Genomic DNA, 14,790 nt, shown 5'->3' with positions numbered 1-14,790 from the left:
CAGAAGGATCATGCGAGGAGGACCTGTCTCTTAATTAATTTAAAACAAGTCAACGGTTTTACGATGTTTCAGTCAAGCTTTGGTTGGTTTAGATACAACTGGTATGCAAAATGTAAAGTAGTGGATTAACTTTAATTTGCTGTGCTGCATATGGGAAAATAGATGCACATAGTAAATTATATAAAGTAGGCCTATTAAAATATTTAAATAGCTTAGTCTAACTTTTCTAAAATATTGAAGGGAATCCAGTCCAGTGCACATGTCTTTGGCAAGTAGCCTAGGCTACTACAGACACGGGTGAAGAACAGTCAGCCTCAGCCAGTAAGCACAACCAATGTGCAGATACCCTGCAAGAGGGCTGAAACCGGTTGCCGTCTTTATGCCCCTAACTTAAATAAATACCTTAATAACTTTGTCCTTTGTCAGCCCAGTAGCCTTGTTGTTTGAACAAGAAGTATATGGTGGTGTATTCAGTGTATCTTCAGGTTCATACACCTTACCCACACGGTGGCTAATAAGCAGGCTCTCACAGAATGTGTTTTATTGCAGTTGGGTGAAGGCATAAACTGCGTTAGTGGACCCTTGGGTAATTTCTGATTTGATTCCTTTGTCCACTGGGAGTGCAGGGTAAGCCTCGTGCCAGGTAAATGACTGCGGAGAGGGGAAATAGGGTGGCTATTGAAATCTATGCAAATGCGACCTACACAATTTGCCTGGTAAATGTGACCGAACAGGGAAAACAATCTGCCTGGCCCCTTAGGGGTCTGGGGTTATCTTCCACCCTCTCAGGCGCTCAGCCATTACAGAACACTACTGCTCTAGAGTGGGGAGGGAACAGCCCATTGTGTGCTGCAATATTTTTGTGGTGAAGTGTGTTTTGTGTGTCTCCATGTGCTCCTTGTGTGTATATTCTTCAATACTCTTAGGGTCCATTTTCTTTCCCCCCATGAAGTCAGTATGCAGTGAGCATGTGCTGGGGGTGACATTGCTTCCGGCTCCTTGCACATGGACACTCAGGCAGTTAAAAGCCGCTTTTCCTCCCAGCATGTGACAGCACGTCTCTGTGCCATTACCACTGAGCTCCTCTCTTCGCCCAACAGAGTGCTCTGCTCCCCAAACCACTGGACTGAGAAAGTGACTTAAGTGGTGCACATGCTGCAAATGCCATTTCTACATACAGTATAGTGCACCACCGCTGCAGTGTCTTTTCCCCAAACCCACTGAAATCGCTGTTGAGATGTTTCAGTACAGAGTCCTGCATGAGATCTACAACAACTCACATGCATACATGACAATTTATGAAGGCTAATCCTAACTTTTGTCTGCTGTCCTAATCACATAATTCATAACTTAAACAGATACTTATTGTTTGAAGAAGTTATTACCAATTCTTAGTCTGAAGGAGATGGCCAACAATGACAACTGACTTGATTAACGACCTTAACTCTGGTATGTCAATTGATGTATTGGTTTAACAGCAGTTGAAATATGGAGGCAAATCCTTATATATGACGCCTTGCAGTAAAACGAACGTAAATTGGTAAGCTCACTTAGTTGCAACTCACAATTTATCATCTAACTGACAACAATTGGAATTGTCCTTCAGAAATTTTTATATGCACACATATAGTACACATCTGCTCTATGATTCATTTAATTGAGGTGAGCAAAGAATGGGGAGCGTCTGAGGAAACAATAACAAACATATCCTCCATGCCACACCGCACATCCACACAAAGCCTTTTGGTTGCATCAATATTTGCCATGCAGCACTGCCACCCACCCACAGAAATCTGGGAGACTATGACAAATAGATGCAGTGAGACGTAGCGTGCTGTTTGCATAAGCCTCTCCAGAAAGCTTTCATCTAGCTCGCTGAGGCTGGGCACAGCAGATACCATATCAGCGCGTACAGTGAATTTCTCTTTGGTAACCCCCATTCAGACAACACGTGCACTGGTGTCATATGATAGTCAAACATGAGCGTGAATGTACGGTATTAGGCTGGAGATCAAAGCAGGAGAATGTGAGGAGCGTCTGATTGTCTTCTTGCTGTTGTGTAGGTCATCAGTGGAAAACAACTACAGTGTAATCCTGGGTTACCCTATACATGATTTGTATTTCTCATAGTTGCCATGTAGGCATGCATATTGCATTCATAAGCAGCAGCTGAATGCACTATGCATGAGTGTGTTCACAGTTAAAAGGAACACTAGATGTCATGGATAATGATCAACACAGCATTATAAAGAACAACAGACAATATCATATTAAGACTTATATGATGTAGCAATATTTTTTATTGTCTAATTTAGTGAAATAATATTTGTTGGTTATACATGAAATTACCCCCAAGGTATACATGTTATAAAAAGTGATTAAGCAAATTTCATTTTCAATATAATACAGTTTAGGAGGAAAAGTAAGAAAATAGAATGAAATTACTTATAGGTAGCATTTCATTCATGTTTGCTGTTTCCAACGTAATGTTGATCAATTTATTACTTTTTCAAACTATTTACATAATGTTAATATTTCCTTATAAATGTCTCTGTTATTCTGTTTTATGTAGACCAGCCAGTAGAAACTCATGTTTGTGTGCATGCGTCACACACACACACACACACACACACACACACACACACATAGACACAGCCATACTTTATAGTTCATGAAATACAGTCGTTCATCTGGCATGTTTGTCCAGGTAGCAGTATAAGTACATGGACACAACCATAGCAGCCACCTGAAAGAGAAAAGACAATGCATTTCAGTGACTGGGTGAATCATGTCTGTTTTTAACTGCGGCTGCTTCTCTGTTCACATCTCCTAATGGAGGCCATGGGACATTTTGTTTTCCAGAACCATCCTCCCATTTCCTTTGGACAAATCAGATAATGTACAAAAAGCCATAAACACTTATGTGCTTCTCGTCACGGATCGTTCGACATGCAAAACAGTTCTCTATAATAGCAAATGAGATTTGGATGACAAAAAGAATGATGAAAAATAAATCAAAGAAAAAGACAAAAAAGGAAGAAAGCAAGGGAGGAAAAATAAAGGCTTTTACCTCCACTCCACAGATACCTGCGGCAATTCCTCCAACAATATTGGCATTCTTCTTAAGGATCGTCAGCAGTTGTTCAAAGCAGCCCTGAGAGGAGAACACAATCACTGTACTCCAAGATGCTGAGCACAACATAAATACACACACACACACACACACACACACACACACACACTGCTGACTCCTGAAGTGTGAAAAGGCTTAGAGACAAACTCGAAAGCTTTCGAAGCAAGCACATAAGCACATACCCATTTAATTTAATAGCACTCGTTCACCATGATCACATAAATCGATCTACATTCACATTTACCAGATGTTTTCATCTCAAGCAACATGCACAACACTGACGCCAATGTTTTGCCTGTTGGGTGTTATTGTGTTCACACAACGGGTATTTTGACAGATTATTTATCACGTAGACAGGGCAGCACAAAAACGCTATTTTTGTACTGTGTAAAGTAAGAGCTTTCTGTCTCACCTGAATTGCACTGTATTTCGCAGTTGTGTTGCTGCAGGGGTTGGAGCTGGAGATGGTGCAGCAGGCTGGTGGGTAGTTCTGGGCGTTGTGGTTATAGTAGTAGGAGTCATGGAAGTCCGTGTAGTTGGTAAAACCACAGCATTTAAGCTTGAACAATGAAAAGATAAAAAACATATTTTATATAATGAGAAACAGCTGATTTTTGGACTTCACACAAATTCTTCTTCTTGGTACATTATACGTGTGGTTAGATTGAATGTTTTTTTTTATTGGAAGTATATCAATGATACATAACTGTGAAAATGATTTGATAGAATCGGACAGAAAACAATGAAACATGGATGTGATGCTAGTTTTTAACAGCTGGTGACACACTTCAGTCCATTTATGTTTGAGACTTACTTCAGTCATGGTGGTGTTCCATATCTTTGTGACAACTTCCACTTTGCCATACTCTTCTTTTAAGGCTGTGGTTGCCCAGGCTTTGAGAATGCCCTCCGCCTGGAAAAAAGACAACCACACACACACACATTCACATGCACACACATGCACACACGCAAACACACACACACACACTCACATGCACAGACACACACACACAAACACACACAGGATGCATAGTAATAGGCACTGATGAATAAAAGGCAAAAAAAGATCACTAAAGTTAATTTCAAATACACGGCACACACACAACGCTCTTTAACTTCTGCCCATTCACTCCACATCAATGGTCCTCAGCTTTTGTGGTTGTTGAGAGTGATCTAGAGCCTCTAAGCATCAGTAATGGGATTGATCCCAACCAGAGCCCAACAAAAGGATGGGAGCGCTCTCTCAAAGCAATTACACTGAACACCAGGGAATTTATCCTTTTCAAACGTATCCTATTTACATTTGTGTTAATCCTTTTTGTACTTTATTTCATTATTTCTAAATAGTTTTCATCCAAGTTTTGATGATCACAAACATCCAGAAGATGCACTCATGCAGCAATTGCCTTTGTTCAACAAAGCAGAATAGCAACACATAGGAGGCTTCTGGACTTTCTTTCTTTCTATCTTTACGTTTCCCCTGTCATTCTTTGCTTTCTTTTTCCCCGAGTCTCTCTCTCTCTCTCCCTCCCTCTCTCTCTCTCTCTCTCTCTCTCTCCTCTCTATCTCTTTCTCTCTCTCTCGCACTATTTGTTGAGGTTTGATTAATAAACCCACATGACTTTCCATACACAAAGACTTGTTTAAAGATGGGAGGTGGGGGTGGGGTCAAATTGTACGTCTATCTGTGTGCAAGTGTGTGTGTGTGTGCCTGTGCCTGTGCGTGTGTGTGTGTGTGTGTGTGTGTGTGTGTGTGTGTGTGTGCCTGTGTAAGGGGGGTGTTAGGCTGTGCCCGTGGGGCTGCAGCAGAGACAAGCCACAATTAAAAGTGTCCCCCGTGAAGCGCGGAGAGAGGCGCAGATCAGCTGGGTTATTACATTCAGGCTAATCCATCACTGTCTCAGGGCATTCCCTCACACCACTGACAGGACAAAGCGCACTACCAATAACTTTCCCCTCCTGTGCTGATCCAGCAACCCAAGGTTCCCATCCCCACTCTTCATCAAATCTATAATCAGCTCACCAGTAGACCATGGCTTCTTCCACACTAATATTCAGTAATACCTTCAACAATACCCATGGCTTCAACCAAACCCAGCTAGCACAAAGTAAGAATGAAAAAAGCCAGAAGTAACTCACAACATCAATCCCTTGACCTTCTCAGCTTATTGCATGTGGAACATAGCTCTCCCAACATGCTATGTGTAGGCTATATATTTAGTCTGAGATTACATCTGAAATGCAAAATTCTGACCTAAACCAAGCTGCCACGCTTTGCTTTCCACAGTCAGGCCACTAGACTGTAATGAAATATGGCAACGCCTAATGCATGGCCAAATTGGTTATATTGAGGGTTGGCTATCTGAGGATATTGCATTTCCTGTGAGGTAGAAAACTGCCATAATGGTTTAGAGGGAAATACAAAGTATGCACCCGACAGAAAATATTAAACGCAAAGTGAGAAAGGGAGTGGAAAAAACTATGCATTTCATATGTAATTTAGCTCAGTGTTTTCTTATATAAGCTCTGATGTATTCCCCTAAATGGGCGCATTATTCAAATGCATTTTGTCATGTTATTGCTTTGCTTTGTGTTCTCTCTATCTCTATCTAAAAACAGGTATAGGCAGATACTCACAGGCTGTCATATACATTATTAAAACTACATTTTCCCTTGTCATGCTAATGAATAAATGACTGACTGAATGACTGTGATGTTAACAAACAGCACTTTAAATGGTGATGTGCATAGCTAATGTCCCCTAAGCAACAAACATGGCATGTATAATTCAGACTCGTGACTTTCACTGGCACCCACCACCTCAGCCCAACCCCCCCCCTCCCCCCAACCACCATGGTACACGCATGCATCAACAGAGTGATGGCCCAGGTGCTTGATGGGATGCCATCCTCCCACTGGGCACTGCGGTGGGAATGTCGACAGGCGAGCTGATTTATTCTCTCACAAAATAGCCGCAGGACGAATTTGCAATGGGTCCTCGAAGGACGACAGCTGCAATCACCTTGCGCCGGGCTGCTGTTTGATGTGGGGTCTGCAGAGAGTTTGGGCAGCTGGATATTGGAACAAGGAGAGCCATTGGGACACCTGGGAGTCCAGCCTCTCTGAGGCACACAGTGTAAAACAACAAACAACTGTGAAACGCTGGTCTCAGAGGCAAGCACTTGTCAGGTTAACTTGTTCCCCTTTGGAAATGCCAATGGATTTTGCATGAGGCACCATTGCTTTCCATGGACTCTTGATGGATTCTTTAATTATAAAAATGTAGTTTTTATTTTTATTTGTCTATAGAGATGCATTCTTCTTTTTCCTTCCCTATGCATAACTCATCTCAAATTGTTGTAATTATTATACATTTCACTAAACGGGGGGAACCTATATGTAAATCGCCTGCTTTGCATATAAAATGCTTTAACTTCAATATTCCGGCATAATAAATTGCTAAAAGTGAGAGCCATCGCACACTGCCTGAGGCAATCCGGGAGTCATTAAGGGGGCAAATGTAGTGAGGCAGACACAAACCCCCGTAATTTAATGACGGATCGGAAAATATGATAGGAATTGGATATAAAAAAAAATGGAAATAAAACACAAAGGGAGCAGGAGGGAGGTGAGCGGAGACTTACAAACGACGAGTACGCCAGGGCCACCACTCCAGCTGCCACCTCGGCGATGAAAATGATCAGGATGATGGCGAAGAACTGCAAAGGCAAGGAGGACAAGGAAACAAAGGAGGAATCAGCATTGTCAAGAAACCAATGATATTGAAATGAACAATAATGTAATTTCCCCATTCAGTGTCACTGTAATACAGGTTGTGATAGGACTAATATTGAAGAAGCGATAAAAATGAATTTGGCTGTTATTTTGCGCTTGGGATTTTAGTGACAAAAAAGTCAACAAAAGCCAGCAGAAGCTCAAACAAAAGAATGCATGACAACATGTCATTACCATTCTGGCAAACAGTGAATGACGATGAAACGCTCCCTGACATTTAAATCCAAGCACACAGCTAATGAACTCCCTAAGTGGCAAGCCAGTGGGTGGCGCGCATAAAAAGAGCCTTGGTAAAACAGTTCAACAGTTGTGACAGACAGATCCCCTGAAGCAGCAATCTGAAACTCTGTGTTTCCTTGGAAAGTCCTCCCTGACCTACAGTGCAGTATATCTAAATATGGCCGTGATAGGTGATAGCAGTCCCCACCCTATAGCCTTCCTCAGGCAGTGCTGGGGTGAGACACCTACCATGATGAGGAGACACCTGCTCTCCTTGTGAGCCCCGTAGCAGCCCATGAAGCCCAGCAGCACCAGTACGGCCCCGATGGCAATGCAGAAGAAGCCTACATTGACAAACTGCATGGCGTTGCCCGAGAACGGGCCCAGGACCTTCAGGAAGGAGCTGCCGTCCACACTCACCCAGATGCCCACGCCCATGAGGGTGAGTCCAGCCAGCTGCAGAGGACAAAAGGTGTGGAGGGTTATCTACTGGGCAGCAGAATCCCATATCTGTAGACAGTGTTAAATCCAGCTGAGGTGTTAGGGATATTCCATGGTTGTCAACACAAGCATAACAAATCTTCCTGTGATGTGCTGTCTTGAATCCTTCAAGGTTCATTAGCCAGCTGAAGAATCCTTTAGAATTGTACATGGCACTTTTAAGGGTTTTGTGCCGAACCTTTGGGAACCTCACAACAGTAAGGGCAAACCCTAAACCACACATACTATCGAAGCAGCTCATGGTCACATTACCGAAACAATCAAACTAAAGGAAGTGTTAATGTGAACAGAAAAATAATACAATACATTCATAATACATGATGATGCTGTTTTCAATTTTAAAAAAGTCAACAGATTCATACAACAATCTAACCTTGAGGTAGGCCGCAACAGTGTACTGTGTATATAATGTACAGCATTCTTTGGTGAGGAGAACATACTCATTACTTTAGTTAAGGCAGTGAATTGGGGTTGTCAAAATACCTTTTTTACTATCAATTTTAGAAATAGTCAATTTTGATCAATTAATTCCTCAGAGAGATAACAACAAGCAAAAATGAATAGCACAGATCACGCTCTACACTCTCTAATGCCCCTTGACCATATGAATAGCACAGATCACGCTCTGCACTCTCTAATGCCCCTTGACCATATGAATAGCACAGATCACGCTCTACACTCTCTAATGCCCCTTGACCATATGAATAGCACAGATCACGCTCTGCACTCTCTAATGCCCCTTGACCATATGAATAGCACAGATCACGCTCTACACTCTCTAATGCCCCTTGACCATATGAATAGCACAGATCACGCTCTACACTCTCTAATGCCCCTTGACCATATGAATAGCACAGATCACGCTCTACACTCTCTAATGCCCCTTGACCATATGAATAGCACAGATCACGCTCTACACTCTCTAATGCCCCTTGACCATATGAATAGCACAGATCACGGCTCTACACTCTCTAATGCCCTTGACCATATGAATAGCACAGATCACGCTCTACACTCTCTAATGCCCCTTGACCATATGAATAGCACAGATCACGCTCTACACTCTCTAATGCCCCTTGGCCATATGTAAAGCGCTCAGAGTCAGTATATTGGATAGATTGAATAGTGGCCAGTCTGTGTGGAAATACTTCATATTTATCCCACTGCTTGCTTTTAATATGAAGCAATCATCAGTGCTCTGGGTGGATGGACCCATTCGCTGTCTACCTATCTACCTGCCTACTTGCATGTACTCCCATGCCCATCACTGAGTTTCTTCCCAATATCAAGACTGCTTTCAATGAAAATTGATGGGACAATAACATAGAAACAACGACCCCTCAGACTATCCATCAGTGCACATCACGCATGGCAGACATAACAAGATGAAAGCGGCATAAAAGACAGAAGAGATAAGAAAGGGAGGCTCGACCTTGGAGAAAAGCAGAAGGTGATGCCCGTGACCGTAAGAAGTAGGTTCAGAAGTAGGCCTAGTATCACCATAGATGGTTCAGAAGTAGGCCTAGTATCACCATAGATGGTTCAGAAGTAGGCCTAGTATCACCATAGATGGTTCAGAAGTAGGCCTAGTATCACCATAGATGGTTCAGAAGTAGGCCTAGTATCACCATAGATGGTTCAGAAGTAGGCCTAGTATCACCATAGATGGTTCAGAAGTAGGCCTAGTATCACCATAGATGGTTCAGAAGTAGGCCTAGTATCACCATAGATGGTTCAGAAGTAGGCCTAGTATCACCACAGATGGTTCAGAAGTAGGCCTAGTATCACCATAGATGGTTCAGAAGTAGGCCTAGTATCACCATAGATGGTTCAGAAGTAGGCCTAGTATCACCACAGATGGTTCAGAAGTAGGCCTAGTATCACCACAGATGGTTCAGAAGTAGGCCTAGTATCACCATAGATGGTTCAGAAGTAGGCCTAGTATCACCATAGATGAAAGTGAACCAGACAGCACTGCTGACAGAGCAGATTCAGAGCAGCAAGACATTCAACATCCATGGTGTTGGACGTTGTCAGCTCTAAAAATGATTCTTGACGAATGCATTGTGCTGTGTGTCAAACCTGAAAACCATGAGCTTCATTAGACTTGGCTTAATTAAACCTGAAGTGTGTGCTCCTGCTAATAATATTTCAAGGTCTGTTGCTAACACTGAAAATTGTTTTGTACATTGGAGCGAAATTAATGTTCATTATATTCAGTAAGCCCTATATTGTGTTTTATTTTAGTTTAAGCTAGAAAGGTTTAATTGTCTTAGCATTATATTAATATGTTATGAGCTTCAGTAAGCTTGGCAAAGAAACATTTCCAAGCCTGTACTTTTTTCCTTTTACTTAAGTAAAGAAGTTGAATCAGATTAGACCTTTTTACACGGGTATCTGTACTACTTGAGCAAAGAATGTGTGTACACAGTGAGGTTTCCTTCCCCCCAGCAGATCAGCTGAGGCAGGGGCAGGGGCAGGGGCAGGGGGGTTTCTTCACACCTCTTTTTGTCTGGCTTAAACAATGACACGGGTGCCTGGGGCCCTGCACTTGATATCTGCGAGCCAGGATTTGACCCCTTTTTTAACATCCCAAAGAAAATCCCGCCCTATTCCCATGACCCTCTTTTCCCTGGGTCTGCATCGCTCACTCCACACTGAAAGCCCTCTAATGACGAGCCTCCTGCTGGAAGAGCACTGCCGTAGGCCCTCCCGCACTCTCCTGCAGTGGGAAACACAACAAGCTGTCTTTTCATGCAGTACATGTGTTCCGCGTGCCTTCCTCTGATGAAATCGCTGCGATTCTAAATCTCAGGCCTCCCTGCTGCTGTGCTGCTAGTTGGGGCAGTGGGCTAAAACCATTTTGCTCCCCCCAATGTCAGATTCCTCCATAATAAACACCAGAGTCACTCACTGCAGCGCCATAATTACTCCACTGGCCAACACCTCATTAAGACTCCCTCTTAGCCGAGCCATTACATCTCATATAATTTATAGTGGAGTAAGTGAAGTGTAATACAAGTCATTATGTGGTAGATATTATTTATTACTTTATGAAATACTTCGGCCCCTTACAGCACCTGGAGCCAAGCATTTCCAACACTCCTTCCAGAGTTGCCGGGAATGTGTGACATTTAATTTAATGGAATGTCATATGGTTGAAGACTGTTTTTTTTTTCATCTAAAAGGGTAATATAAGTCCATGAACAACCCTATGATTGGCTCTCTCAAAACCCAATCTACACATTTTCTGATAAATGTAATTGGTAGTAACTATGGTCAACTCACTTTCAAATTTCTATTGTGGCTCTTGTAGAGCTCCATTTCAGAATAAAAGGAAGGCTTACATTACTGATCAGATGACATTCCTTCCTCACTCTTATCAGGACACACTAATGTGCATTAAAGCCAATAAAACAGGGCTTCAGCAACATTTTTTACAGCAAGGAGATATGATGAATGACACCACGTGTTCTTTGTAATAACAGCACAGATGCAGAAACAGCCTGTGCCCTTTAGTCGAATCTATGTATTTGCAAGAAGTTTCACAATGCATCTTCCCACACATGTGCCAGAGTTCCCTTGCTCTCTCGTGACAAGCACTTTTTTGGCTTTTGCACCTCAAAGCGCTTGTGGTGCCGGTGGGAGCCGAGCGGGTAAGCGAGCGGTCCTGAACCTGATATTTCCTGTCACAGCCAATCTGGCCTGTCACCACCACTCAGAAAGACGCTCTGGCAGCTGTCTGCGCTTACATGAAAGGCAGCCTGCCTCTGCCTGTGCCTGTCTCCCCCACATCAGGCCTGATGGCTTCCACATGAGAATAATCTTCTTTTTCTCCTTCCAGCTGGTTTTGGGAACACACTCTTCCTTGGGTCCCTTCTCTCGAACCCTCCTCCATCTCACCCCCAACCACACCCTGACCCACCCCCGCCCCTGGCTTCTGCCTATGCTCAATCGCTACCCCTCTTGGCAAATACGATACAACATATTACCCCTTACTCCTTGTCAACCAACATTTCTCCGCAACATCCCATAATTACTCCTGGCATTCGCTTTTTTTTAGGCGGGTAATCCTTTGATGAAATGCCACGTGTGTCGGATGTCATGTCAAAGGAAGATACAACTGGCACAGATTACATGTAAATCAGGTTATGTCAGGGGGACCAAGAACAGGAAATGAAACGGCTCGCAGCAGAGGAGGGAAATGGAGTCCATTAAACTAGTGGAAAGAAGCCGACTGCTAGCAATAATGCAAAGGAGCGCTACCTGTTCCCTGAGTCCTACTTAGAGACAACAGAGATACATGGGTGGAGAGGGACCCCACTGCGACTGAGACAGAGACATGGGAATGCGTAAGGAAACAACACATACAAACAACACAACAACACAACAGATGTGGTTGGGACATTAAAATAATAATGAAAAACTTTTGAAGAGTTCAAGAGCCTGAACATACAATTTCAAGTCCAACCTGAATATATCATGCCGTCAATAGCAAAAGACATAGGGTGTGGGAAGAGAAAATATTATGATATCAATCTATTTGGGTTTTTGTATGTGTATCTCCAAATATTTGTGTTTCCAAGACCAGAGGGGATTGAGGGAGAGAGCCGCGGTGGTAGAGCTACTTTATTATTCTTCTCCCAGATGCTGGTGTGAGGAGATGAATGGAGGCTTGGCAGCTGTTAAACGTACCAGGCCCACTGCTTGCATAATCAACCCTCCATTTGTTTTCCTTTCTTCTCTCAGCACCCACGCACTTTTGAAATATACATTTCTGTTTGATTTTCTTCTTTCTCTCTATCTCACTTTATTGTTTGAAGTTGAATTTCAACTTGAAGCTCATGCTGGAAATATGCAAATTAACATGCTAGATTTCATCCACTGAAAAAAAAAACTGTTACAAGCCTTTACATTAGACATGATGCTCTGAAAATGTCACTTCTGATCCCTCAAACTGGTCTCATGTCCAGTCCTCTTATAAGCTACTGCATCTGACCTACAGCTAACCAACCAATCAACCGACCAGTCAAACAGTCAACCAATTCCATTTCTGAAATAGTAGCCTCATTTTCCGCAAGAAAAAAAAACAAGCCTGACAAAAAAAAAAAAAAAAAAAACATGAAAACTAGCATGGTTTCCACACTTTGTTGTTCAATTGACAATGACTCTTTATTCAGGTGGCAAAAAATGCGCTTACTGATGACAAAGTTTCCCTCCGTTTCACTCGTGTCATTAAGTAGAGAGAAGGTGGCGTAATTGAAAGATCTTAAGTTAATGGGATGAAAAGTGCTGTGTGCGAGAAAGCAAGCGTGCAAATGGTGTCATTTAAACACTTCTGTTCAGTGACGTGAAGTATGTCGGTAACCCCTCACATATCTGTTTGCATTGCCTGATTGCAGTGAGTGTAAATAATTTGTTGTGCTTTCAGGCTCTGCAAACACACACACCCACCCACCCACACACACACATGCACACGCACACACTGGTTTCTTCTTGACAGTTGGTATAAACATTTGAAGCCATAAATGAACAAAGGTAATCACTATCAGCAGAGTGACTCTCTCCCACTCATGCACATACGTATACATACATAGGCAGAGATACTCACAAAGATAAACATGTTGAACAAAATCATCATTACTTTGACAAATGTGAAGCACCCCATGTTGAATCTGTAATAAAAGACATCACAGCGTGAATATGTTATGAGGTCTCACAGGAGTAAATTGCATATAGGCCCAGAGTAAAGCACACACTTAAGTACAGCTCATTCTTCCAGCAACCAAACCGAATGATGATATGCCACATCTGACTGAATGAACAACATTTATTAATTAAAATCAGTGATTACCTGTATGAAACTCACCTGGGTCGAGGCACTCTCGTTCAGCTGAGACTCTTGTGAATTCAGGCAGTGGATTGTGGTGTGCTGTGTCTCTTTCTCTTAGAGTGTGCATAGATGTATATCTGTGTGAGTGTGTGTATGTGTGCCCGAGGAAGAGACCCAGATAGTCACAAAGAGATGGGTGTGGTTGGGACAGGTAAAGCACACCTGGTGAGGAGAGGGAGGGGAGAGAGTGTGTGTGTGTGTTTGGAGAGGCGTGTGGGGGGTGGGGAGAGGTGGGGTTGGGATGGGGGGGATCGTGCTGTTGCACTTCATCAGTCCCCACATCCTCTGCCAGATCAGCATCATGAGGTACCCACGTACCGAGCCCTGGATCAGTGAGCGCCAGATGAGACAGAAATTGACCAGTAAATGAAGCGTGCCCGGGCGACTAACACACCAGTTGACTTCATGCTGGTCTTCTTAGGGTTGCATGAACTGACACACTTAGCGTGTGTGGCCTTTGTTCCTTTGTGTGACTCTAGTGAGTGATGCTTTCACCACCCAGCACTAGAGGGCAGTGTGACTACACTGACTCCCTGGCTCTCTGCTGCGCTCTGTGTTTATGAATTCTCCATTGTGTTGTCTTTTATTGAGGTGGATGATTGATGGCCTAGCCTGGCGAGAAAGTGTCTTTCTTTGTCCACTTTGCTGAATGAGAAATGTGCAACAGAAAACAAAGGGGCTAATCAAATCAAGGAAGCTCTCACCAAGCAGCTCAGATTCTCCAGTCATTTAAAGTGGGCGCAAAAAAACTGCTCAATAAGTGGGGGGAAAATACTTTTAAAAGATTTGAAGTATTAGTCCATAATGGAGAGATGAAATGACCCTTTTATTCCACATATTAAAATGTGTCCCCATCTATATTTGAAATGAAATGTATGATGTTATTAGCCGTTTTTATTATAGAGTATTAGCAGCCCATCTCAGGGACCAGTAAGCATGAAACAGGGAAGACAGGGTCCATCCAGGCTTCCTCTGGCCATTGTTCTCAGTAGGTGAGCAGACCTGAAGGCACGCTCTGAGCGTCTCATTCTTACTTCATCCCTTACTCCTCTTTACTCATTTCTACCTGTGTACTCACAATCATTCCCCTCCTTTCTTTCTTTCTGTCTTGTTTTTCTTTTCTTTCTTTTTCTTTAGTTCTTTCTATCTCTACAGTATATCTTTTTTCTTTCTCTCTTATCTTCCTATGTGTCTTTCTTTCTTTCTTTCTTTCTTTCTTTCTTTCTTATGTGTATTACTCTTATAAGTT

At 42.8% G+C, this 14,790-nt stretch overlaps 1 protein-coding gene across 1 annotated transcript; it reads right to left on the bottom strand.

The window, feature by feature from the left end:
* Positions 1–2,421: 2,421 nt before the first annotated feature.
* LOC125301094 (tetraspanin-1) lies at positions 2,422–13,553 on the bottom strand. Its single transcript, XM_048253363.1, has 8 exons — positions 13,518–13,553; positions 13,260–13,323; positions 7,397–7,603; positions 6,778–6,852; positions 3,948–4,046; positions 3,546–3,692; positions 3,071–3,154; positions 2,422–2,746 (listed from the first exon to the last, which is right to left on the bottom strand). The coding sequence occupies exons 2-8, from the start codon at positions 13,314–13,316 to the stop codon at positions 2,687–2,689; spliced, it is 729 nt and encodes a 242-aa protein (XP_048109320.1). The 5' UTR covers positions 13,317–13,323; positions 13,518–13,553; the 3' UTR covers positions 2,422–2,686.
* Positions 13,554–14,790: the final 1,237 nt, after the last annotated feature.

Source organism: Alosa alosa, chromosome 9 (genome assembly GCF_017589495.1).
Source record: "Alosa alosa isolate M-15738 ecotype Scorff River chromosome 9, AALO_Geno_1.1, whole genome shotgun sequence".
NCBI classification, from domain to species: Eukaryota; Metazoa; Chordata; class Actinopteri; order Clupeiformes; family Clupeidae; genus Alosa; species Alosa alosa.
Note: the sequence above shows the minus strand (reverse complement) of the source record. Positions and strands in the feature narration are given on the sequence as shown.

What these genes read in the sequence shown, in the direction of transcription:
- LOC125301094 (XM_048253363.1), bottom strand. Translation starts at nt 13,316, where the DNA reads ATGGGGTGCTTCACATTTGTCAAAGTAATGATGATTTTGTTCAACATG. An exon ending in GGAACACCACCATGACTGAA is followed by an intron (nt 3,693 to 3,947) that starts GTAAGTCTCAAA and finishes TCATTGTTCAAG; the next exon opens with CTTAAATGCTGTGGTTTTAC. An exon ending in CAGGTATCTGTGGAGTGGAG is followed by an intron (nt 2,747 to 3,070) that starts GTAAAAGCCTTT and finishes TTTCTCTTTCAG; the next exon opens with GTGGCTGCTATGGTTGTGTC.